This window comes from Pelodiscus sinensis, chromosome 11 (genome assembly GCF_052426305.1).
Source record: "Pelodiscus sinensis isolate ZL-2025 chromosome 11, ASM5242630v1, whole genome shotgun sequence".
Lineage (NCBI taxonomy): Eukaryota > Metazoa > Chordata > Testudines > Trionychidae > Pelodiscus > Pelodiscus sinensis.
In genome coordinates, this window is record NC_143062.1 from 4,005,650 (window position 1) to 4,029,808 (window position 24,159).

At 44.2% G+C, this 24,159-nt stretch overlaps 1 protein-coding gene across 1 annotated transcript in view; it reads right to left on the bottom strand.

Annotated features, from left to right (window-relative positions):
- Nucleotides 1–582: 582 nt before the first annotated feature.
- ISY1 (ISY1 spliceosome associated protein) overlaps nucleotides 583–24,159 on the bottom strand; it is a 32,441-nt gene continuing 8,864 nt past the window's right edge. The window contains exons 6-12 of the mRNA XM_089781010.1: nucleotides 24,073–24,115; nucleotides 20,984–21,096; nucleotides 19,943–20,060; nucleotides 17,782–17,904; nucleotides 6,415–6,527; nucleotides 4,593–4,679; nucleotides 583–1,810 (exon numbers count right to left, since the gene is read on the bottom strand). Coding sequence (XP_089637136.1) covers nucleotides 1,703–1,810; nucleotides 4,593–4,679; nucleotides 6,415–6,527; nucleotides 17,782–17,904; nucleotides 19,943–20,060; nucleotides 20,984–21,096; nucleotides 24,073–24,115 — 705 coding nt within the window. The 3' untranslated portion in view covers nucleotides 583–1,702. The remainder of the gene's footprint in view (nucleotides 1,811–4,592; nucleotides 4,680–6,414; nucleotides 6,528–17,781; nucleotides 17,905–19,942; nucleotides 20,061–20,983; nucleotides 21,097–24,072; nucleotides 24,116–24,159) is intronic.

Here is a 24,159-nt window from a genome sequence, read left to right on the forward strand (position 1 = left end):
GGGGCTTCTGAGCTGGCTACAGCTGCGCTTGCAGCTGCGGGAGGCTCAGAGGGAGTGTTGGGGTCTGCCATGGCAGCAATGAAGGCTGTGCAGGGTGCTGCTGTGTGGCATGTGGCTAGCAAGCCCAGTGTGGTGCCATGAGCCCTTTCCTTTATGCCTGCAACTTTAAACCCTGCAGAAGGGAAGCCATAGTTTTCAGGGGTGTGGACAGAGTGGCCACCAGGGCAGCTGAGAGAGGCCCTGGAGGCCAATTATTTCAAAACAGCAACAGCTGAGTGTCTACACTAACCATATTTTGAAATGGGCATTATTCCTCGTAGATTCAGGGGTGGTTATTTCACTGTAACAAACCCATTATTTTCAAATAATGGGCTTGCTGTGTGGACGCTCACCTTGTTGTTTCAAAATAACTCTGTGGTGTAGACATGCCCCGAGAGATTGTCTCTTATGTGCTACAGCAGTCAAGAGAAGCTGGTGATGCAAGACTTAACAGCCCTCTGGTGAAGGGATCTTATGACTTCCCTTCTTTGGTTATAGAAAGGACACACTTTGAGTCAGACTGAAAATAATACAGAAACTTAGTTTGTATAAAATGCTTTATTAAAAAGATCTGAGTAACTCATTAGAAAAGGTGAAAAAGTATTTACAGTAACTGCTGAAATATCCAGCACTCCAGCAATCCATCCAGGAACAGGCTGAATTATAACAGGAGAAAAGCTTTACACAGACTACAAGAAAACTGCACGGTTTGGGCACATAGTTGAGAGTTCTTCAGAATTTGAGAGTGATTTCTCTCAAGTGTAGGAACTAGCCGTGGAAGCTGTTTTCAAACCATCTCAGATTAACAGGTTATAGGCTATTTTAACAGTTTATAATTAGTAGACCTACCCCTAAACATCACTATAGGAGAGCAAGCATGGAGCAGAATTAATAGTGAGAATGTGAAGGAATAAAAAAATATTTGCCAGTCATGTCACTCCTAAGGCATCTTCTCTGGCTGCAGGAGGAAATTCTTTGATTTGCTTTTCTACCCCTATTCTCCATCTACAGAGAAAGGGAAATGAATGCAAGCCGGGGAAGAGGGGAGGTAATGAAAACATGAAGGAGGACTTCTTAGTTTTGCTGATTTTTTTTTTTTTTTTATTAAACTAAGGCTAGGTCTAGACTACAGTCCTTCATCAGAAAAAGCGACACAAATTGTGCTCTGCAACTTGCGTAGCTTTTTTATTGCTTTTCCAAGAGGCTTTTCCGCTATTTGGCGGAAAAGCCTCCTCTTTCGGAGGAGCCCTTATTCCTCATAGAAGTAGGTATACAGGGCTCCCCGAAAAAGCGCGTTTGCTCTTCCGCAAAAAAAGCAGAAGAGCAAACATGTTCTCTGGATGCCGTGGAGTTTTTCTGGGATACCGCTGGTATCCCGGAAAAACACGCCAGTCTAGACGTATCCTGAGGGACAATAAATACATTCCTTAGAGTGGAGATAGAGGAGAGGACAAACCTATGTGGGAAATATGCTGTAGGAAGATAATCTTTTATTCTTAGCATTAGCAGAGACTCAGTTGCTGCTGAGTCTATATTTAAAAGGGATCAAAATAACTGCTGTTCGGATGGATTGTAAAACTCCCTCTCCCCCTCTCTCTCTCCCTCCCCCCTCTCTCCCTCCTTCCCCCCAATGGTAGGAGACAACAGTCCTAGGAGTAAGACACTACAATCCTAGAAGTCTTTTAGCATCTTCACTCTGTGCCATGAGAGTTTCACTAGCATACTTCTGGAGAAGCTCCATCTTCTTTCTCCGGACAAGAGCTTCCTCAATCTGTAAACACAAAATATAAAATCATTCAACCTTTCATTTAAATCACTCAAACTCAGAGATTCTAGATCAGGCAAAAATGAAACCAATCTGTGAAGGCTGGAAGAAGCGGGCCTTAAGAGAAAGTGTTACAGGTTGTATCTTTCTGGTCCAGTACCCTCGGGACCTGACTAGGGATGTTAAATATCAGTTAATCGAATAGTCAATTAACCTCATGAATTTTTTTATCGGTTAGTTGACTATTCTATAATCCCTGGGGATGAGGCTGGCAGCCAGTGCACTCCATCCCCACTCCTGAGGAGCCCCCTGTCACTCTGCACTGCTGCCTCTGTATCAGAGGCAGCAACATGGGATGGCCAGGCAGGAGCTGGTCCATAAGGGGAGCCAGTTTAAAAACTAGCTCCCCTTGTGGACCGGCTGCCTGTCACCCCATGCTGCTGCACAGTGTGGTGTGGCAACAACCCCTGTCCAGGCGGAGCTGAGCTCCCAGACCCTGCATGAGCAGGAACGGAGCCAGGCTGCCTGCCTGGCTCCTGATGCACTTGAAATGCAGAGCTGCAGCAGGGATAGGTCCCAGCTTGCTAAAAAAATTACTGGTGGGGGAGAGGGGAGGGGGAAGACAGGAATAAAGCATGGAAATGCATGTAGTCTGTAACATTAACCTATAAGCTTTTGCTTATTGGTTAATCAACTACACTATTACATCTCTAGAGGGACTGACAGTTGGACCCTGGCGCAGGCATTGTATCTGCAGCCACCCTATTTCCCTGAGCGCCCCCGCCTGCCCCCCACCCCGAGCTTGAAAACCTCAAATGAGCTATTTGCAGCACTCCGAAAGCTATGGAGGGTGAGAGAGGAGTTGCTGAGCATGGGGCCCCCGTAGGGATACCCAACCACAGATGTTGCCAGACAAGGGAAGTAAAGATCCAACTTGGACTACACAGGACAGAAGCAGTGGTAATAGTAATAGTAGTATTCATATTGCTTGCAATGTTCACCTAAAACTGTGCTGGTCATCAAAGGTTATTACTGAAATGGAAGAGACTGACTACTTTAGAACTTTGCAACTACACAATAATATTTAAAAAGTCTCTTTGCACAGACTCATTTTGCCATTTTACTGAATAAGATGATCTGCTCAGAACTCTGACTAGATAAAGTAATTCAAGTGAGCCAATTTCCTATTTCAGAGCTTTTCAATAAGGCAAGATGAACAAACAACAGCTCTAAAAAGTAGACTAATTCCATACCACAGCAGGTTAATTTGTATCTTTGCTCTTCATTTCAAAGTCAGACAGCAAGACTAATTAATTCTTTTAATAAAAGAAAACTGCCTGCATGTTTCGCGGTCTTAAAATTACCAACACTACAGACATTACAGACACTAATTTTTAATTAAAAAGAACTTTCTCTTCAGCTCTAATGCTAGACTGCAGTAGACAAACCCATTAAGACAAGGAAAGGCTGGTTGAATCATTAGAAATCACTAACTCTTGCACAGATCAACTTGAGACACAACTTTTCCACTTGACAAATGGAATCCCTCTAATTCCCCTTGCCTACATCATCAACAGTAGTTCAGCAAAGGTGCCCTGCCCTGACTGTTCTTCACAGTGTTGTGGTCACTGAATCAACAGCAGCATTTCTTTCCCCTATAATTTTGCCATCTCAGTTTATGGATTATCACTCTGTATCAAGAGCTTCATTTGGGTCTGTTACTGTCGTCCTTGCTTTCCCTGGTGCCAAGCATGATGGGGTGAGGCAGAGGCACATCTAGTTCTAGATAACCATAAACTGGGTGAGACGTCTCAGGAGTTGTTTCAGGTAAACCACTAACGCACCCTAGAACAGTTTTAAAAGCGACTGATTTCAGGCTCATCTAACTAGGGTCATTTTAAAAAATAGTTACTTGTTTCCCAAAACATAGCAATAAAAACAGAGATTTAAAGGTTAAGAAAAAAGGCAAGATATCAAAGACTCCAAACTAGGGCTGACAAGTGATTTTAAAAATCTCAATTCATCGCACTATTAAACAATAACAGAATACCATTTAAATATCTGTGGCTGTTTCCTACATCTGGCATGTAAATATCTTGCAGTGCCAGCTATGACAGTGCCATTTGAATGCCTGTTCTCACTTTCAGGTGATACTGTACACAAGAAGCAGGCAGGGCAGCCGTTGCTCCCAGGGTTCCCAACCCCAACGCAGGGAGGCACCTGTTCCCGGGCTCCTGCCCCGGCCCCCCGCAAGGCAGCAGCTACTCTTGGGGCTCTCTACCTCTGCTGCCCAGCCCTGCTGTTCCTGGGTTTCCTGCCACCCCATGGGGAATGGGGCTGCAGTCTTTCCTAGGGCTCTCTATCCCCAGGCCGCTGGCCCGTGGGCTGCCGCCAACCAGACCGGTTCCCTTTCCGGCCACTCCGAACCACTGCGCCCGGGGCTCTCTGGTCTAGAGAGACAAGAGGGTCTCGGATCAGAGAGTTTCAACCTGTATGTTGATTTATACACGACTTTTTAAAGACTCTCAGATGAAAGCATTCACAACGACAAGGGTTATGTTCCGTACCACCCCTAGAAAGTGAAACATCCCCCTTTGAGAGATGGGTGAATGGAGGTGAAGAGCTTAAGTGATTTCCACAGCGAGCCAATACTCAGGAAGAGAACCAAGAGACCTGCCCCTTAACCAGTAGAATACACTTACTATAGGATGCCTGCCACAAATTAGGTCCCACAATGTAACAAGCAGAAAATGGTCGTGTGTGCCTTTGTCTTCCTGTTATTTCTTACCTCTTGTTGTGATGGCACTGGAACATGAGCAATGAATTTCTGCTGGCCTTCTTCACCTTCTTTTTCTTTGCCGCTTTCTTCATCAGACTACAAAATTCAAGAAGTTTTAACAGGTTTATTTTGCCATTTCCATCAACAAGGCACTATAGCTAAACCTCACTGATCTGCAGTAGTGGAGGCAACCCCAAGACAAATTAATGAGGCTTGTGAACTACAAAGCATTGGGGGCAAAACACTGTAGGAGGCATTACTCTCCAAAGAGCAAAGGGAAAGTACCACACCACCCAGACCCTGCTACTTAAAGTCCTAAACCAGAACTGCTTACGTTGCTCTGTACCAGGTGCTATTCCTTGTGCTGCTAACGTATGGACATGAGGCCACGTTCTTACTTTTCCACAAATTTCTCAGCCAGGGCAGTGCAGAGCAGCCAGTTAACTCGGGCTGGGGATTAGGGGCCTTTACGGAGATATCCATCTCATTCTTCTGTCAAGTGACTGATCCCTCACTCTTTCCTCCTTAGAGCAGGGATGTAAGCAACTATTCGACTATCCGATCAAGCATAGTCGCCTGACTAGTTGCTTCTCCACCCCCCTGTGCTGCCTCTGTGGTAGAGGCAGCAAGTGGTAGAGGAGCAGGAGCCAGTGCTGGGGGGGAAGACGGCTTAAAAACCAGTTCCAACCAGCACTGTCTCCACGGGGGGCAGGGGAGGTAGAAGGGTAGCGGGAACTGGGTGCGAGCCAGTAATCAGCTGTCCTGGCTCGCACCAGGTTCACCACGCTGCACTTAATACATTTTAAAAGGCTGAAGAACATGCTGGCTCTTGATACGTTTAAAAGGCAGAGCCACAGAGGAGTTAGCACCCAGCTGGGAGCTAATCCCGCTGCAACTCCCCCACTTATTGACTAAATCGACTGGTCAAGGCAAAGTCCATCAACTAGTCAATTAGTTGATTAAACTAAATTTAACATCACTACGCTATAGCTGGGCTCAATGTAGTCATGGGAGATAACAGATATAGACAGAGCAAGGTCATGGAGGAACAGCCAAGCAAACTTTGCCAGATGGACTAGTTCCTAGTACAGGCCCAGCAAAGCATTGCGCAAGCAATAAGAGCATGCTTCTGCAATGCTGCTGACCTCCCAGGAATAGAAGACAGCAGGAGCACTACCTCAGGATCTCAGTGTGGGTTAGGGTTGGAGTGACATGCACATCCCACACTGCACTGCAAGAAGCATGATGTCACGCCACTACTCCAGCTTGTTAACACCGACAGGACCTTGCTAATCTGTGCTTCACAGAAGAACAAAGCTGGAAGATGGTTTTGTGGTACGTCAAAGTGAGAATAAGTGAAGTTCTACTGTACGCAAAACAACTAGCGTCAATAAGTTCAACTACAGACACTAAACATTCTGCACACTGTTCTATGTGTACCGATAAATACAAACTGTTCAGAAAGATTCTTCAGCTCAAATGCCATTTAAAATCAATATCCGCAGCTACTCAGAGCTCCCCAGAAATAAAAACTCAAAAGTAATCTTCTTACGTGATTTTCTTTCAAATCATAGGAAAAAGCCTTCCCAGGCTGCTGACTTGGGTCACACACTAAGCAGGACTTAAAATAAAAAAGTCCCATTCTAGTGTTAATTTGTATCAACCACAAACACTCCTGCAGAGAGTATGGAGGATAGTGAAATTCTCCTAACAACAAAGTAGCCACTCTCCTTCCAAATAGTTAATGCTTAAGACATCTAAAGGAGGCTCATGCTACCCAGCCTAACATTAATTACTATAAAAACTTGAGTCTCTTTATTCACCATTGTACCTCATCATCATTGACAGCATAGATGTTTATTTCTTCCTCTTCCTCCTCCTTGTCACTTCCTGCAAGTCGTGCCTCTCTCTCTACTTTCCATTTTTCCATTGCTTCTGCTATCACTGGTTGGAAAAATAAAGTGGTGACACTACATAATTAGGTTTAAAAGTAATGTCAGACAAGAAAGCTTGTTACAGAACTGATGTTAATTCTTCTGAGCTTTTGTATAGAGATTTACCACACACTTGTGGGTTTTGCCCATGAAAGCTCACGATACTATATATATTTCTATTAGTCTCTAAGGTGCTACAAGAATATTAGTTTTTTTTCAAGTTACAGATTAACATGTAGAATAGTAATAGAAATATAGCCGTGTTAGTCTGGGGTAGCTGAAGCAAAATACAGGACTATGTAGCACTTTAAAGACTAACAAGATAGTTTATTAGATGATGAGCTTTCGTGGGCCAGACCCACTTCCTCAGATCAAATAGTGGAAGAAAATAGTCACAACCATATATACCAAAGGATACAATGACAATTAAAAAAAAATGAACACATATGAAAAGGACAAATCACATTTCAGAACAGAAGGGGGATGGGATGGGGTGGGGAGGTGAATGTCTGTGGGCTAATGATATTAGAGGTGATAATTGGGGAAGCTATCTTTGTAATGGGTAAGAACTAGATCCTTTGTTTAGACTCAGATGTAGAGTGTCGAATTTTAGCATGAATGACAGTTCAGAGGATTCCCTTTCAAGTGCAGATTTAAAAGGTCTGTAGCAGGATACAGGTAGTTAAGTCGTTGAGACAGTGTCCTTTCTGGTTGAAATGGCAAGAAACTGTTTTTTCTTTGTGATCCTGTCTGAGATCTGTTTTGTCCACATATTCACTCTACTGATACCATTATTGGACCTAACCAAGTGAGTTATAAGATCAAGAACACATATTCTGCGCATCCAGAAATCTAATTTATGCCATCATGTGCCGAAAGTGTCCGTCTGCTTTGTACATTGGACAAACGTCTCAGACACTTCGCCAAAGGATCAATGCCCACAAAACAGATATCAGACAGGATCACAAAGAAAAAACAGTTTCTAGCAATTGCAACCAGAAAGGACACTGTCTCAACAACTTAACTACCTGCAATCCTGCAAGGCTAAACCACGTTCTGCTTGACTCAGTTTTATTTTCTCCATTTTATAGTCTAGCCAAATGAAATGTATTTTTATTTAAAGTAACAGGAACAGGTTGTAAAGATTTCATGTTGTGGATAGCCACTCTTGGGTTACTATACATGGGGCACAGAAACTTGCAAATGCTAATGCACCTTTAACATAAAAGCAGCTGGGCTACTTCAAGTTACAAGGAGTGTGGACATTACACCACTTCTCATTTTTTCATGTCTTTACCTGATATTGCAGCCTTCACATTAGGGTCCACATCTATCTCAAATCAGCCTGCATATATCCTGCCAGGACTACCAACATATGCAATGAGAGCCCATCTGCACCATTCAGTGTTAGTCAATCTCCTAGCAAAGAAGACACCAATGTCTCTAAAAAACCCACAAATTTGCTAATAGCTTTCTTACCATGCACTTAGTTACAATACCCAGAAGGCAGACATTTCTCATATTTGACAGCAACAGTGGAATTACTAGCCCCTCTTTACTCAAGTAAATAAATAAAACTATAGGTGGGAAACTGACCATGATCATTTAGCTGTGCTGCTGTGTGATAGCATAAGTGGTGAAAAAGACAGCTACTGCCAATTAGGAAAGTTCAAGTATTGTATAATCATTTAATTCTACATTTCACATGAGCAGAGCAGAAGAGCGCCTGGATGTCGTCTCGTAACTGCAGACCTTTTAAGATTCTTTTAACAGGAAACAAATAAGATCTCATGTGTTACTGCATTGGGAAAGTCTGTCATTTTTTCCCCTCCCAATGTATCTGAATCACCCATACAAACAATTATGGTCTTACACAAGCTTTTGAAATACACTATTACTAACTGTGGTTTGCAACCTATCATTTAAACAGCTTTTGTTTGATGACTGGAGGATAGCTAATATGATGCCAATTTTTAAAAAGGGCTCCAGAGGTGACCTGGCAAATACAGGTTGGTTGAAACTATAGGAAAGAATACAATTGTCAGACACACAGACAAACAATTTATTGAGGGAAAGACTCAGCATGATTTTTGTAAAGGGAAACCAGGTCTCTCAATCTACTAGAATTCTTTGAGGGGGTGAATAAGCACATGCACAAGGAGATCCAGTGGACATAGCGTACTTAGATTTGCAGAAAGCCTTTAACAAGGCTCCTCACCAAAGATTCTTAAGGTAAAGTTGTTATGGGATAAAAGGAAAGGTCCTCTTCTGGGCTGAAAGCTGGTTAAAGACAGGGAACAAAGGGTAGGAATGAATGGTCAGCTTTCAGAATGGAGAGAGGTAACTAGTGTTGTTCCGGTGTGTACTACACCCAGTCCTAACCAACTCATTCATAAATGATCTGGACAAAAAGGTAAACAGTGAGGTGGCAAAATTTGCAGAGGACACAAAACTACTCAAGATAGTTAAGTCCCAAGCAGACTGTGTAGAGCTCCAAAAGAATATCACAAAACTGGGTGACTGGGCAACAAAGGGAAATGAAAGCCAATGTTGATAAATGCAAAGTAATGCATATTGAAAAACAATCCCAACTATACATATAAAATGATGGGGTCTGAATTAGCTGTTACCACTCAAGAGAGGGATCTTCGAGTCACTGTGGGCAGTTATCTGAAAACATCCACTCAATCTGCAGTGGCTGTCAAAAAAACAGACTGTTGGGAATCATTAAGAAAGCGATGGAGAATGTCTTCTTGCCTCTGTATAAGTGTGTGCAGATGTGGTCTCCTCATCTTCAAAAAGATCTCTCAGCATTGAAAAAAGTTCACAAAAGGGCAACAAATTAGGGTAAACGAACAGCTGCCATATGAGGAGAAATTAACAAGACCAGGACTTTTCAGCCTAGAAAAAGAGATGTCTAAGGGGTTGAAGATATGGTCGAGATCTATAAAATCATGAATGGTGTGGAGAAAGTGAATAAAGAAAAGTTATTTAATCCTTCTATAACAAGAGCTAGGGGACAAATGAAATTAATAGGCAACATGTTTAAAAAACAAAACAAAAAGGAAGCGTATGCCCCCCTCCACCACCACAATGCATAGTCAAGCTGTGGAACTCCTTGCCAGAGGATGTTGTGAAAGCCAACACTATCAGAGAGTTAAAAAAAGAGCTAGATAAATTAATGGAGCATAGGTCCATCAATGGCCATTAGCCAGGATGGGCAGGGATAGTGTTTACCAGAAGCTGGGAATGGGCAACGGGGAAAAGATCACTTGAGGGCTGCCTGTTCTGTTCACTCCCTCTGGGGCACCTTACATTTGCCTGACAGTGGCCAGATACTACTCTGGTCTGACTCAATATATTTATTCTTACACACCAAAAAGGTTAAATATCCAAAAATATGATTTTCCTAAATCAGCTAAACTCTAATGAATTGCCCACCAAAACAACCTTCAAGTACTCCATAATCATGAACCCCAAGTCATTCAAAAGAAGCTAAAGAAAACACACTCCTTACAGAATAGTAATAGAAATGTAGCCGTGTTAGTCTGGTGTAGCTGAAGCAAAATGCAGGACAATGTAACACTTTAAAGACTAACAAGATGGTTTATTAGATGATGAGCTTTCGTGGGCCAGACCCACTTCCTCAGATCAAATAGTGGAAGAAAATAGTCACAGCCATATATACCAAAGGATACAATTAAAAAATTCTTTGTGTTCATTTTTTTTATTTGTATCCTTTGGTATATATGGCTGTGACTATTTTCTTCCACTATTTGATCTGAGGAAGTGGGTCTGGCCCACGAAAGCTCATCATCTAATAAACCATCTTGTTAGTCTTTAAAGTGCTACATAGTCCTGCATTTTGCTTCAACACTCCTTACCGTATGCTCTAGAAGCCAACAAACATTACCTCACATGAACCAATTAAATTCCCTACCTCCCTCCTTTCAAGCCAAGGGGCTTGGGCGTCTCAATTTATTACAAATGGCAGTGTCACGTGGGGAGAAACTCTCTTTGGCAGTCATGTGAATCCAGTATATTGCCCTTCCTGTCTGTAGCCAGTGAAGCCAAGATACAAAACTAGAAGTTTCTAATGTTTGCAGCAGCCCCATTGCCCTCAGATCCTGTTCTCACTCTAATGCTTCACTCCTCCCTCTATATCTGGGCTCCCAGCGCCTTCTTGTTCCCACTTATTGCCATCTTCCACCCACATTAGGCTCTATCCCACAATGTTCCACCAGTTGCTATACCAAGTCCTGCAAAAATCTGACCCACTCCTTTCACTGTGCTCTTCCACTATTCCCTGCACAGAGAGTCTAATCCCATTCTTGCCAAACGCTTCAGTCCCACACTGGCAGTGGCAGCCTATTCAGATACCAATGTTGCTGTCTTTACCGACTCCCCTTGTACACCTATCACCCTCCTTCCTCCTCCTCTCACCACTGCTTGATCATCACCTTCTCCCTTGTATCATCTGGATCTATTCTTACCTACTTCTGCCCCTGCACATTCTTTTCCAGCACCCAGAAGGAAGCCAAATTATGCGCTGACCCCAGGTTTGCAACAAACCCCCTGATTTCAGGCACTAACACTAGAAGCAGTGTAGTATTGGGGAAGCTAGGCAACAGCTCGCAGTCTTTAGAGGCTCTCTTAACACAGTTCTTCCTACTGCATAGCGTTCAGCATTTCTGTGCAGCTGAAACTGCAGGGAGTGAAAAGAGATCAGGCTTTGCAGCTGAATTTGGGAGCAGTATATTGTGCAACATGGGAACTGCTCAAACACATTACAACCAAATGTTTGCTCCTATCTGCAGCAGAACTTTGGCAAGTTGAGTACACAGCCTGGATTAACATCTATGGCAAGATCAGGTTACAGAGTGGCAAGCTGAAAAGAATAACTAACTCTGCAGGAAAAACTTCAATTTAGAAAGAAAAGGCTGTCCTTAGGGACTTGAAAAAAGGGAGAGTTTAACCCAAACTCCCAATGCATCAGCTGTGGCTCTCACACATCATCATTTGACTCAGCTGAAGTATGCAATGAAGGTGCATCTCCACATTCACAAAGATTGCGATAAAGGAACAAAGTCAATGGAATAATATCAAGTCACATATTAACTAAAAACTACACAGATAATCAATTCAAGAAGGTAGAAACCGAGACTTATGAACCTAAATATTTATGGAAAACAAATTAAGTCAGAGGGGAGAAGAGGGGGGAAAAAAACCCCCAAAAAACAAGTGAAAGGCAGTATTTGATTACTATAGAGCATCCACGAATAATCAATTACAGCAGCTCATCTATTTCCTCTGTGGCTCATCTAATTCGCTTTAGGCTCATTCCTTTCATAATATATGAATTAAAATTAATAGTTTCTCCTGTATCCTTCTGCTTATAGACATAACTGTGCAAGCATATGCCAAATGTTAACTGGAGTCAGATGGTACATTACACAAATGGTTTCTACTCCTTTATGTAGCAAACCATTGTGGATCAATAAATAACCTAACCAGTCTTCCCAATGCACATTTCTAAGTACTAACTTTAGGATAGATTCCAATGGATCTTCTTTTGCAAGATGTTCTACTGAACTCGGCTATGGCCCACTATAGTGAAACTAGCACTCAGGGCTACTATCGCTTTCCCTGTGGACCTCAAAGTGCTACGCAAAGCCCGAGTCTACACTGGGGCATGCCTACATTATGCGATAGTTCAAATTTCCTAAGTTGGAGTTCTGGGCACCTGATGTTGAGAAGTCGAGGGGCCATGCCCACACTGCAGGCAAGAACTGAATTTGCTCTGAGGTAGTACGTCCACATTCACAGAGCCGGCCTTGGACTCAGAGCCCCAGGAAACACTTTAGGAACATGCCAGGACAGGACCAGGATGCTTCTGGCGTCCGCTTGGCCCAGAAAACAGCAAGGGGTGCTTACAGGGGCTGTTCTCCATACCTGTGTCCCACAAGGTACTCTCCCACTCCCTCCTCCATGGTGGGACAGAAAAGGGACACAGTGGGGACACCACAGTGCTGTGATCATGGAGACAGAGCTGCAGCCAGCAGCGCCATACTCGCGGCTCTCATGCTGCACCTCATGCTGCAGTACATCAACAGTGTAAGCAAGTTGCTCCAGCAGGAACAGAACAAGGCTATAGGATGACGAACCCTTGTGTGGCCTGCAGGCCCTGCTCAGCCAAGTCCAGGTGCTTCTGATCCTGTGCATGCTCCTCAATCCCCTGAACATAATGGAATGCTGCTTCTGGTGGAGAGAGACAAGCTCATACTGGTGGGACAGCATCGTCAGAGATGGGATGATCAGCAGTGGCTGCAGAACTTCCACATGCGCAAGGCAATCTTCCTCGAACTCTGCGAGTGGCTCATCCCTGCCCTCAGGCAACAGGACACCCACGAGACCTGCTCTCACCGTGCAGAAGTGTGTGATCATTGCCACTCCAGACAGCTACTACTCAGTTGGGAATCAGTTCAGGCTGGGAAATCTAGTCAGGGCTGTGCTTGTCAAGTAGCTAAGGCCATCAACCATGTCCTATTACAGAGGATCACCACTCTGAGCAACGTGGACATCATTGTGGATGGCTTTGCCGACATGGGCTTCCCTAACTGGGTGGTAGTGGTCATAGATGGAACACACATCCCAATCCTGGCTCCCAACCACCGTGCCTGGGAACACATCAACCACAAGGAGTACTTCTCCAGGGTGCTGCAGGCCCTTGTGGATCACAAGGAACACTTCACTGACATCAATGCTGGATGGCTGAGAAAGGTGCATGACGTGCACATCTTTCGAAACTCATGGCTCTTCAGAAAGAAGCATGCCGGCACTTTTCCCCCTCACCGGACAATCAGAGTCAAGGAGGTGGACATGCCCAGTCTGATCCTGGGTGACGCAGCCTGGCCTTGCTCCCCTAGCTCATGAAGCCCTCCATAGGCAGCCTGGAGCCCAGCAAGGAGGAGTTCAACACCGGGCTGAGCAGGTGCAGAATGGTGATGGAATGCACGTTCGGGCATTTAAAGGGGAGGTTCCGGAGTCTCCTCACCTGCCGGGCCTCAGCGAGTGTAACATCTCCTTCATGGCGGTGGCCTGTTGTGTGTTCCACAATCTGAGTGAGAATAAGGGGGGGAGACGTTTTTGCCAGGGTGGAGTGCTGAGGCAGAATGCTTCTAACCAAGCACCAGCACCATAAGGATGAGGTCCAAGATCTCCCTCGTAATCAAAGCTGGAGCAGAAGTGCTGGCAGCTGTCGGTATGTCTGGGGGGGGGGGGGGGGTGATGGGGGCGCTCGTCTCCGTACGCTGGTCACTTGCACGGGGCTCATGAAGCTGACCATGTGGGACAGGCACTTCCCCAGTTCCCTGGACTCCTAGAACTCCATGGGGGGGGGGGGGGAGGGGGAAAAGCAGTGGAGATGCCACGTGTGGCCAGAGCCAACAGCTGTGGAAGGCTTCCCAGAGACCAATTAGGTCAAATTAGCAGCACGGGCACATCTATCCGACCGTTATTCTAGACACGCAATGTCGGGAATAGCGTTACTCCTTGCGAAAAGCAGGACTACAGGGTTCAAATTCTATGGCCCCGAACTAGAATAATGGGCTAGGTAGTGTGGACGCATCGCTTAAATAATTGACTGTGGGGGTACGGTTGTAGTGTACACTGGGCCTAGAAGTTTAGTTTGAATTTAGCCACATAACGTTGATCTTCTCAACAATGAGTCCACACTACCAAGACCGTTCCAATTTTAAGGGCTGCTAAAGTCAGGTATTTGGTATTCTTGCTTTTCATGAGGAGTAACACTAAATTTGATCTTGCTTGGTCAACTATATGGTAGTACAGACACAGTGTTTTGAAAGTCGATGTTCTTGGCCTCTGAGAGGCATCCTACAGTGCCCTGCGGTGACTGCTCTGGCCAGAACTTGAGACTCTACTGCTCTCCTGGTGAACAGGGAAAAGCCCCGAGAAACTTTGATTTTGTTTCCTGCACGGACAGCATGGTGCGTCCATGCAGGAAAGAAAATCAAAGTTTCTCGGGGCTTTTCCCTGTTCACCAGGAGAGCAGTAGAGTCTCAAGTTCTGGCCAGAGCAGTCACCGCAGGGCACACCTCAGACCAAGCAGCACACCTGGCCACAAGCTCCATGCGTTCAAGTCCTGTGAGCTCCAGTTCCCAGGGGCACAAATGAGCACCAGCATGGAGCATGAATGAGATTTTGGACCTCATTGAGACACAGGGAGAGGAATCCATTCTCGTGGAGCTCCGAACTAGCAAAAGAAACACCAATATCTATGAAAAGATTGCAAAGTGCATGTTGGAAAAAGGATCTCAGGGATGCCCAGCAATGCCATGTTCAAATAAAGGTGCAGCGGCAGTCCTACCAAAAAACGAAGGAGGCAAACAGACAGTCTGGAGCATCGCCACAAACATGCTGCTTCTACGAGCAGCAGCATTCAACCACAGGTGTGGACCCAACCAGCTTCCCAAGCCAGACCATGGAATCCTTCAAAGAGGCTCTACCCTCCATAGCAAAATGGTACTAATTGCTTTGTCTACTTGTAGAACAGCAGCCCCCACTGTAGATTTTCCCACTCTGAATTGATTCCCAACTGACCCGTAGCTGTCTGGCTTTATAAGCTCCACTGGGCAATTACCACAGGCTTCTGTCAAAGGTGGTCTCATTTGGGTGATCCTGCCCAAGGGCAGGGGAAAGCAATTTACAAAGTTCCATGAAAGCGGCCTTGTGAATTTTAGAAGTTTTGCAGCTGCTGCTGCTCTTCCCATACCTGCAGCACTATGCAGTCCCACTAGTCTGTGCTTGCAGGATGGCACTGGAACCGGTGTCCCACTGTTTCCAGAGAATCAAATGTCAGTAGCATTTCCAATTCACTCAACTCAAGGGCATGCACGAACAGCGGGCCCAAGACTCCTCCTGGAGTGCTATGTATACACTCTCAACATAGTCCACCATTACGTGCACCAAGGTAATCATCACCACAATGCTTTGATGAACGGGATCCACGAAAGGGTCCATGTTCATGCTACTATAGCGTCTGTGAGGGTAACCAGAGCCAAAAAGGGTGCACGTTATGGGATGCTGATGAAATGAATCCAGAACCTCCTGCTGCAGTGTCTTGGTCCCAATGTGCACTGGGAGCATAACCCAGAATGCAAAGCAGTGCAGGCACTGTGGGATAGCTACACCACAGTGCAATATGGAAATATACTTCTCTCCAGGGCTCGACAATCTATGTAATCTACTCGCCCGTGGTGAGTAGATTACATCCTGGAAGAGCTGGGTTTGGGCAATCTGCGCATGCTGGGCTCGGTGAGCCCTGCTTATCTCATACAGCTGGAAGGGACCTTGAGAGGTCATCGAGTCCAGTCCCCTGCCTTCACAGCAGAACCAAGCACCAGCCCTGACAGATTTACCCCAGATCCCTAAAAAGCCCCCTCAAGGATTGAACTCACAAGCCTGGGTTTAGCAGGCCAATGCTCAAACTACTGACCTCCCAAATGCTCTCTCAGATGACAGCCGTCTCCCTATTGCTCTACTTCAAACTAGGGACGTAACAGTATAGTCGCTTAACGGATAAGCAAAAGCTTATAGGTCAATGCTATAGACTACATGCATTTCCTCCCCACCCCTTGCCAGTAAATTTTTTAGCAGGCTGGCCAGCAGCCCGGCTCAGTCCCGGCTTGCACTGGGTCCTGGACCTACCCCCACTGCAGCTCTGCATTTAAAGTGTATTAGGAGCCAGATAAGAAGGCAGCTGGCTTAGTTCCAGCTCATGTTGGGTCCGGGAGGTCAGATCCCTACCATCCACCCCTGGACAGGGGCTGCCCAGGGACTACAGAACAGTCAACTAACTGATAAGAATTCATGAAGTTAATCGACTATTCAATTAACCGATATTTAACATCACTATTTCAAACCCAAAGTCTGTGTCCAAAGTCTGTGACAGCATGAGATTTAGTACCTAGATGTCCTGACTCCCAGTCTTGTGTCTCTTTCATCAGGACGACTTAGCTCCAGGGGAAAGGTATCCTTGCCGCTAGACACTTGTTTGGAAGCAGATGGAGGAATGAGAGAGATTGCACCCCCTCTTTAAATGAAAATATGGTAGTTTTCCTGAATTTTATTTTTGCTTAACTAAATCAAAGATTGCCAAAGTTTTACAGCCGCTCCCCGAGTTGTGAACGGTCGAGTTATGACCATTCGCACTTACGACCAAAGCTCCCATGGAGCAGTTGTAAAGGCGGTCCCCGCGTTACGAACGCAACCCACGCTTACGAACAGCATGGTCATGTGTAACTCAATGGGGTCCGAGTTATGAACAGTTCAAGTTACGGACCAAGTGTTGGTCTGTAACTTGTTCGTAACTCGGAGACTGGCTGTACATTGAAATTTTAGCAAGAAACATCCAGAAAGAGTAACCCAAAAACATCTGCTTCCCTTAACTATCCTTTTCAATAGGAGCAAAGAAGTTAAATGGAACAACAAAAACACATTCCTGGAGAGAGTTCAACTAAGGGCAATAAAAATGATTAGGAGGCTGGGGAACATGATTTATGAAGAGAGGCTGAGGGAACTGGGCTTAGTCTGCAGAAGAGAAGGGCGAGGGGGGATTTGATAGCAGCCTTCAGCTGCCTGAAGGAGGGTTCCAGAGAGGATGGAGTCAGGCTGTTATCAGTGATAACAGATGACAGAACAAGTAGCAGTGGTCTCAAAACTGCACTGGGGGAGATCTAGTTTGGATATTAGGAAAAACTGTTTCACTAGGAGAGTGGTAGAGCACTTGAACGGGTTGTCTAGGGAGGTGGTGAAATATCCATTTTTAGAGGATTTTAAGGCCAGGCATGACAAAGTCCTGCTTGAGATGGATTTAGTTGTGGCTGATCCTGCTTTAAGTGGGGGGGGGGGGAAGGGAGTTGGACTAGATCTCCTGAGGTCTCTTCCAGCCCTAATCTTCTATGATTCCTATCAAAGAGCATTACAGTACTTTAAGTTAAAAACATATAAAAAATAAGCATACTATTCGTTCATTGTAGGTAAAACTATGTACAATGAAGATCTACAAAATACCGAAGGGAAAAAAGCAATGAAGCATTTTAAAGAAAAGGATTAAAAAAAAAAATCGCTTCTGCTCTAGTAACCCTCTTCAAATTATAGATTATGTGTAACAAGCTGGGGTCACCAGAAACAACCTTATATGAAGCTGCACCCAGTTGATATAGGACATTTTTGATCTCACATACCTTGTTTTTCATGTTCCTGTTCCAATGGCTCCAAGACACCATCATCTTCATCCCTGTAGCCATAATACTCCGCATCAATCGCTTTCATGAGCTCAGCTCGAGTCTTCCTTGGAGGAGGGAGGGCTGAAGGAACAAGTGATCATCAAACTCTCAACCATACCCCCTCCAAAAAAGACTGTACTAATATCAACAGCTGCTCCTGCCCTCATCAACCCTGTACTGCTTGCCAAGCAAGGCAGATTAATTTAAAAACTAAAATGGCCACAAACAGCTGTCACTAGTATTCAAAGAACTGCTATGTTCTTCCCTGAACTGCATTCAGACTGGCTGTTCTCTGACCATCATCCTAACCCTCCGCATTCCCATCAGCTTCCACTTTCGGGCAGGTTTCTTTAGGTTGATACCAGCCTCATTGTCAACAAGTGCTTCTGGCAAGTAGTTTTTCTTTGGGTAGTACAATCCCTACTTCAGCACCGGATGACAATATCTAAAAGTTGACAGGGAAATCCCACATAACCCTCTGTGATTATATCTACAATGCAATGAAAACAAATGCAGCTGACCCATGTTAGCTGACTCAGACACACAGGTTCGGGGGCTATAAAACTGCAGTGCAGAGATTCAGGCTAGGGAACACTGCATGGGGGCGGATACATCCCAGAGCCCATGTGCCAGCCTGAGCCCAAACCTCTACACTAAAGCCCTGCAATTTGGGCACGTCTGTGAGTGTTTTATTGTAGCACAGACATACAGAGGGGGATTCTGGAGCAAAGACGAAGTTGGTCTTTGCCCACGAAAGCTTATGCTCCAATAAATCTGTTAGTCTATAAGGTGCCACAGGACTGCTCGTTATTACAGAGATCATCCCTGATCACTTCTTTGTTTTATTGGTTCACTGATTGCCTCTTAAAAAGAGTGACTGAGATAGATTACATAGGCCATTAATCAGAAACCCTATGTAGACTGCTATACAGTTATTGATCAATGGTGTATCTAGTTTACAAGATAGATGAAAGCCAACTCATATAAATCATAGTATATTTATCTTTTTCTTTGACTACAAAATTAGTTTCCTTAAGCATTATAGTGAATGCAAGAAGCAACTTTTCATAAAGATTCAGTCAATATGAAACAGAGCAGAGTTGAATACAGGCAGAGTATTTTAACAGGACAGTGTCACACAGTTTTAACCAAAGGTTAGTTTTATGAGCTTACAGGCATGCCATTCTGACCTAGAAAAGTAGTGTGCCCCTACTTCATACTAAGATACAGGAATGCAAAACAGGGAAAGAGAGAAGATCAGACACTCAGTTTCTCCTTTTATCTTCCTGTCCATGTTTGAAAGAATTACTCAAATGTTTTGTATTCATTCCGCTTTGTGAGTGCAGAAAAAACAATTTTATTAAATTCCAGTGAAGGTAATCATGGCTGTGATAGAATAGCCATGTAAATAAACGGGTTTCTTCTCAGTCAAGGAAAGAGCTTTTAATGGATGGCAACTTAGCTATAACGAGTTAAATGTTTGACTAGATGGATCACTAGCCTAATATGAGCACCAAGAGATTCTTTTTCTCCACTTCCCCTAGGATTCACCGCATATTTCAGATGACACATTTTGTACAACAGGAAAGATGTTAAGGTACATCTACACTTGCACCCTAGTTCGAACTAGGAATGCAAATGTAGGCAACCGAAATTGCTAATGAAGCAGGGATTTAAATATCCCGTGCTTCATTAGCATAATCTCGCCTGCACGCTTTTCTGATCGCCAACTCATTTGAATCAGGAAGTGAGCCCTGGGCTGCATTAGTTCGAATCAAACCCCTTGGTTCGAACTAACATTACTCCTCAAAAAATGAACTAACGTGGCCCGGAACGCACTTCCTGGTTCGAATCAGCTGGCAATCAGAATAGCACATGGGCAAGATTATACTAATGAAGCGTGGAATATTTAAATCCCCGCTTCATTAGCAATTTCGGTCGCCTACATTTGCATCCCTCATTCGAATTAGGGTGCAAGTGTAGACGTACCCACTGAGAAATTATTCTGATATTACTCTGGCTGAAAGCGTCATAATTTTGAAGCATTAGAAACTTCGCTTCTAGAAATAACATCACTACAGAAATAACAAAACTCTGAAAAGCAGATAAAGTTACTTACGTTCCTTTTCAAAGAGCTCTCTGACACCTGGTAAATCTTTAGCGGCTCCAAAGTATTTGTAACCCCTGTTTCCTGGAACTTCCTTTCCTTCGTGATCTAGCATTTTAGGACCAACTCTCTTTAAAAAGAAAGCAGATAAAAATAATTTTGCTCCAATCCATTGTTATTTTTCCTTCCCTATATTAATTAGCATTATCCATGCTCTGGTTTACTAGGCTAAAAAAACTGCTCTCTATCTGTGTCAGATGATTCTGGAGTAGCAACCCATACAACAATCTTTTCTTTTTTCCTCCAAAAGAGAAAATGTTCTCTCTTTTACTGAGTACCAAGCAGTTAGAAGGACTGTGCAAAACATGACTCTGACCCACACTCGGACTTACCTACTCACCCCACATGCTGGATTTTAGAGCATAGAAACAAAATGGCAATAAAATCCCATATACAAGTTTACTATCTGGTATCCTACATGATTCCTTACCAGTCTATGTTTCAATAAAAGAGGTATATAAATTAGCACAAATTACAATTGATTTTGTCTCAGAGACCTTAAAGTCAAAAGTCAAATGATTCATAACCAGTTAGGGTATTTGCTCTCTGATAAACACCTTTACACACTGACTGACATGATGCAGGACAGTGGCACCACAGACAGTGACAAATGGAGTCTGTGCATCTTTTTGGATTTGGAACAAAAAGTACTAATAGCCTTAGCCTTATCTTATCAACCCAGTGCTGAAAGAAAGTAATCAAATAGTCATTTTCAGAACCTGGAGAGGGGAGAAAGATAGGTCATCACTATTTTATCTAACATGCTATTCAGCATGTTTAGAGGTTGAATAAAATTTGTTAACATTGAAATACTAGACACTGGGAAAAAGTAACCAAACGTGTTTAATACATCTGTATTATGCACTATGAAACACTAGTCATCCAATATACAACAGATTAAATTTTCAAGTCTTGGGTTGATGGGTTTTCACTTTGCTAGCTATTCACAGTTAACTGCAGAGATGTTTGCCAACACAGTTGTTTTATACTTACTGCATAATCAGGACCTCCCAGCTCCCTTATCCGAACCTCCCAGTGTCCCTTTTCTCTTAGGAGTTTATTAATTTCATCATTCAAGTCTCGAATTCTGAATTCACCTAAACCAGCTTGAAGATAAAAAAACAAAATCAGTAAGTTCTTACATTAACCATTTTGGGAATCCTCTTTTCTGTCTGTTCCTCTATGGGGAAAACTCCCCAAACTCCTGTTGGTGATCCACCAGTTTTCTTGCTTTAACCGGAGGCCTTGCCTCATAACTTGTAGTTTGGAGGCTTGAAAGAGTTAATTTAAGCACACTGCCCTCTATGTTAAAATAGTTTTGGGAATTAAATGTTTACCTTAGTTTATGATAAACCTGTACTAAAATCAGTTCATCTGACAGAACTGTCAATGTAAATTAATATATTGATTTAGTAACACTGAAGATTGCTTTGTTCTGTTCTGCCTTGATAGAATTGTTGTCTTATATGAAGTTTGCTTCTGAAATCATCATCCTGTTGTGTGTGAAAGAGGTACATGTTCGGTGTGTAAATAAGGTACGTGTGTGGTATGTGAGTAGAAAAGACACCAACAAATTACAAAAGACAGAAATGAAGATGCTAGCATCATCATCCTGAGACTCTGATAGCCAGTGATGACCCTAAAGTGCAAAGGGCATTTGCCTTAAATCAACAAGATATGAGATAAGATGGAGGATGGCTGTTAAAACAAAATGCCAATGATAGAAAACTGTGAAAAGAGCCAGTTTATGATTAATGATCCAAGCATGACACAGCAAAGTCCACAGGCCTACATGAAAATCTGTTACTTTAAAAAGTGGGCGAGACCCAAGGGACTTTGGGTTTGTTCTGAAACAATGGAGCTTTAGTATGAGTCCAACAGAGGCCCGGCTCTCACTTGTGTTCAGTATCTGCCACTAGAGTGACTCAGGCAATAAGGACAGGTAACTACAACACCAATTGCAGAAGCTACTGATGGGTGTGTGTGAGAGAGACTGTATCTGCATATACAGGTTAGACCTCCCTAGTCCGGCACCCTCAGGACCCGAGCCATCCCGGACCAAGGAATTTGCCGGATCAGGGAAGGTGAAGGCTCCTCTGCTGGATGCCTGCTGACAGCTCCTCTCCCTGGGGCTCCCCACTGGGCCGCTGCCCCATTAAAGCTGGCCCAGCTGAAATTCCCCGCAGGCTGCGCTGGAGGTTCCAACTGGCCACCACCAGCCTGCTACCTCCAGCAGTTCCTTGGGGTTTCCCAGCCCTGGGCTGCCCAGTCACCGTGGGCCCCTGCTGCTGCCGAGAGTTTTCCAGGGATCCCTGGCCACTGCTAGCTCTGCTGCCAGGGGCTTTCTGGTTACCTGACTCCACTGAAGCTGGGGTTCTCCTATTGGAGCCAGGACTCACCGGCTCCTGCCTGACCCTCCTGCCAGGGTTCCCCAGCTGAAGCTCCTGAGCCACTGCCTGGCCCCACTGCAGCCTGGGGTTTCCTGGTCAGAGCTGCCTGGCCATCCTAGCCCCGCTGCTCCGGGGGGGGAGGGTTCTCCGCTGGCACTGGCCCTGCTACCAGGGGCTCTCCAGCCACCTGGCCTCACTGACACTGGGATTCCCTGGGGGCGAGGAGGGAAGCGAGCTCCTCAATGCTGCCTGGCACTGCTGACACTGGGGTTCCCCTGCCTAGATGCTGCTGGCTCAGCTGGGACTCCGTACACCCTGCGTTCTCTTCGGCTGGCTCCTGCACCTGCGGCTATTTGGTCCAGCAACAACCATGCTGGACCATGGATGTTGCCAGATCAGAGAGTCCTAGATTTGGGAGGTTGAACTTGTACTGATTTTAACACTGGTTCAGCATTTTTAATAAATGCTGCGTATTGCCTTATCCTCCAAAAAAAAAAAAAAAATCTGTTTTTATAAGCAGGGCTCGACGATTGCGGAGAAGGCCACTCGCCAGCCCCATACCATGCATGTGTGGACCACCGGTGAATGGGGCGACCGGCTGAAATCTACTCGCCATGGGCGAGTAGATAAGCATATTTGTTGAGCCCTGTTTATAAGCATACCAGCACCTCCTCAGAGAGAAAGAACAGGATCAGGTACTGACCTTCCTTTTTTTTTTTTTGGTAGGAAACTCATTTTTATCTACCCTGCCAGGAAGCAGCATCTTAAACAGGGATCAAAAGTGTCTGCTCACTGGTCAATGACCAGTACTTAGCGTATGTTATTCCTAAACCCACTAGCCTATCCATTTTTAGTCCTGGCAGGTGATCAGGCATATAATGCACAGGTGTCATTTAACTTCATTCTTCCACCAATATTTGTAGTTGAATACTGATACCTAAACATCAACAGTTTCATAAAATGAAATGAATGAAACCTTGAGACAAACTTCAACAGCACAGTTAGATGGATGTTTCTTCTTTATTTAAGTAGACTATTGTAGCTCTTCCTGAAAACAGAAAGAGGTTCCTAACAGCAGCAGTTGTCATAGCTTCTTAAATTTCCTAGTACAGATAATCCCAGTGACAAAGAAGATTTGTAGTGGTAAATATTTACCAAAAATATTTTTTTTAAATTGAGATATATTCTTAAAAGCACCCACTAAAATTAGGTCAGAATTGATATAAGGGAAAGAGGTAAGATGACAACCACAATGCTACAGTTTTAGTTAAGGATATTAAGAGGCAGGTACTTGGCTAATTGTATATTAGTCGATAAGGGAAGGTGCTCAGTTCTGGCTCATGCAGGTCCAGTGAGCCAGGGTCCCTTAGTCGATAAGGGAAGTGAGGGAGGGAGGGGGGATGTGAGTAGTCAACTACTCGCTTACATCTCTAGTTTCAGTATCAAACTATTATTGCTAGAAACAAGTGTTATGCACTACTGAAGAAGTGGAGATCCTTGTAGCTCTGGTGTCAGATACTGAGAATTAAAATAGTCACCAGGACCTCTGCCCAGCAATGCTATTTTGACACTGATGCACAAGTTAAAAACAGCACCCAATATGATTTTATACCTAGGAACATTGCAATAGTGAGTTAAGGGATACTGGAACAGAAATTTCATGCAAATTAACTGCAGTTAAAAGATACTTACCATTTTGAATCTGTGCCACTTTCTTGGAAATTTCTCCAATAATCTATTTAGATTAAGACAATTATGCATAAATTAGTTTTTCTTGAT